This window comes from Fulmarus glacialis, unplaced genomic scaffold, assembly GCF_000690835.1.
Source record: "Fulmarus glacialis isolate BGI_N327 unplaced genomic scaffold, ASM69083v1 Scaffold45378, whole genome shotgun sequence".
Taxonomy (NCBI): domain Eukaryota; kingdom Metazoa; phylum Chordata; class Aves; order Procellariiformes; family Procellariidae; genus Fulmarus; species Fulmarus glacialis.
In genome coordinates, this window is record NW_009228487.1 from 801 (window position 1) to 2,976 (window position 2,176).

Sequence of the window (2,176 nt, forward strand, 5' to 3'; positions counted from 1 at the left end):
AAGCAGAGTCAGGGAGGCGTCCTCTGTGGCAGACCTGGCACTTCGCGGGGTGAAGGTCCAGATAAACAGCAAGGACAGGGCAAAGGATAAAGAGCATCGAGACCTCGCTCTGCTCTTTGAACACAGGGAGGAGATAGTGTCCCGTGTCCGTGCCAAAAACAACGATAAAAAAAAGAGGTCAAACCTCCTGGAAATGCGGTCTGTGCCGTACCGTGTTGCAGGGAGCACGAGGACAGTGGGGACTGAGCAGAACTGTTTTCAAAAGATGCATTTCAATGACAGTTAGTCAGGTGCTCTGAATTATTTCTGGTAACAGATGGGGAGCTGCAGGCAACGCAGCACAAATGTTTTCTGTCGCCTAGGCACTGTTCGGAGCTTTCTAGAACCAGATAAAGAACATTTGCCCAGTTATCAGAAAGAATGATCACTCAAGGCCACCTTTGAAGCATCCGTCTCGTTTATTATTGGCACCGCCTAGAAATATAACTGTAAAACTCATCTTGGCATGGGCTTGATTGGTCCTTTGAAAGGTGATTAATAAATTTGCAGCCTTTTTTTTTTTTTAAAAAACAGTCCGCTGGCTGCTGCCAGAGCCTGGTGGAAGAGCTCCACCCGGTGGCATTTTGTAAAGGCACAGCTGGAGGCTCAGCACTGCTTCTGGTTTAACTGATTTAAGAAGTATTTCTCCTTAAATGAGTAATACAAACTAGAAGAAAGCTTCGCAAGGCACTGCTTACAGTTGCTGTTTCTTTCTAAAGAAACACAACCATCACAAACAAAATAACCCAACAACCTCTCTCGGCCGCCTGTGGCACCTGCTCTGGGCTCAAACACCAAAACATCTGATGGAGAAACTTCCACGATACCGGTCACCTCCCTGGTTCAGAGGAGGCACCAAGCGCTGAGCCTGGAGCTCGAACTCGCAGGATCCATCCCTTAGCAGTTTTGTGTGACAGAACCCTGGCTGTTTCTCCGCCTAACGCTGACTTTGTGCTCTTTTAAGTGACAGCAAAGACTGGAGGGTTGCATTTCTCTTTTGGGACACAGGAAGGAAGGATGGAAGTGACTTTTTTCCCCCTCTGTTTTATCAATCCTAGGCGATTTCTTGATTTTTCAGAGGACTCGCCTGAAAGATTTCTCTGATGAAGAGTGATAAAAATCGTTAACCGCAAACAATCCTCTCTGTAATAGACATCTTGACCACAGTCCCAATTACAGGATGCGTGGAATTACAATCATTGACACCCAGAAAAGTTAAAATACACCCTGACTCACTAAAGGCGTTTTTACCATGTAAAAATTGGGCTCCTGAAGCTTAATTATAGTTTATACAGCTTCAGAATCTCCTCCTCTAGATGCTTGGTAGATACCAATCAGGGAAGATATGGTCCCCAGGAGACCTACTAACCATGGAGGAAAGCGTCCAGCCCAAAGAAATCCCGGAGGCAGCCAATGGATTGCATTGGAGAGATCTGCCGTTTCCATGAGGATGCTCAAAACTTCAGCTTTCACTTGGGCTTTCATTTTCTTTCGACTCGGAAGCGAAGATGTACTGGTGGAAGCAAAAGTAACATTAGTGATAGCCCATAATGTAATAATAATTAGTGATTATGAGAACAGATATATTTGTGTTAAATTAGCTGCATAGCCAAGGAGGGAAATCATACCAGTTGTGCTGCCTCAGCTTTCTTCTTAACTGGAACAAGATTCTCAGGGATCTGAACATAAGACAGCAGAGTTATTTCTCCTATAGCAAAGGGGAAGGTTTTTTCTCTAGCATTAACTGCATCTGTGAGGAAGAGCGCCCTTCTGCAGCTGAGAGGATCCTTCATTTTAGCTTGATTACAGGGAACACGGTTCATTCCCTGTCTGTCTCCTTCCCACCGCAGACTGCGGCACCCCAGCCTTACCGCAGGATGCCCAGGAGCAGGGAGAAGCCCCAGAGCGCCGTGCTCAGAGTCCACCACTTCTGAGAGCCGACGTGGATGATGCCGGCGTCAGCTGCCCATGCGACGTGCTCGCAGGGGTAGTAGAGCTGGTTGGCCAGGTTGCAGAGCACCGACAGCCCCCGCACCAGGCCGTCCTCGTCCTGCGGGGAGCATGGGGGACACGCCTTGGCCCCTGCGGCATGGCCGGGGAGGCTGTCGGTGCACCCCGTGCCCCGCGCTCACCTTGG

The 2,176-nt window shown here is 48.6% G+C and overlaps 1 protein-coding gene across 1 annotated transcript; it reads right to left on the reverse strand.

Annotated features, from left to right (window-relative positions):
* Positions 1-1,326: 1,326 nt before the first annotated feature.
* PEX11G (peroxisomal biogenesis factor 11 gamma) lies at positions 1,327-2,089 on the reverse strand (the record flags this gene model as incomplete). The annotated part of the gene is made up of 3 exons (XM_009583495.1): positions 1,327-1,552; positions 1,668-1,718; positions 1,911-2,089. Coding segments are annotated over 3 exons (456 nt in total), but the record flags the coding sequence as incomplete, so codon positions are not given.
* Positions 2,090-2,176: the final 87 nt, after the last annotated feature.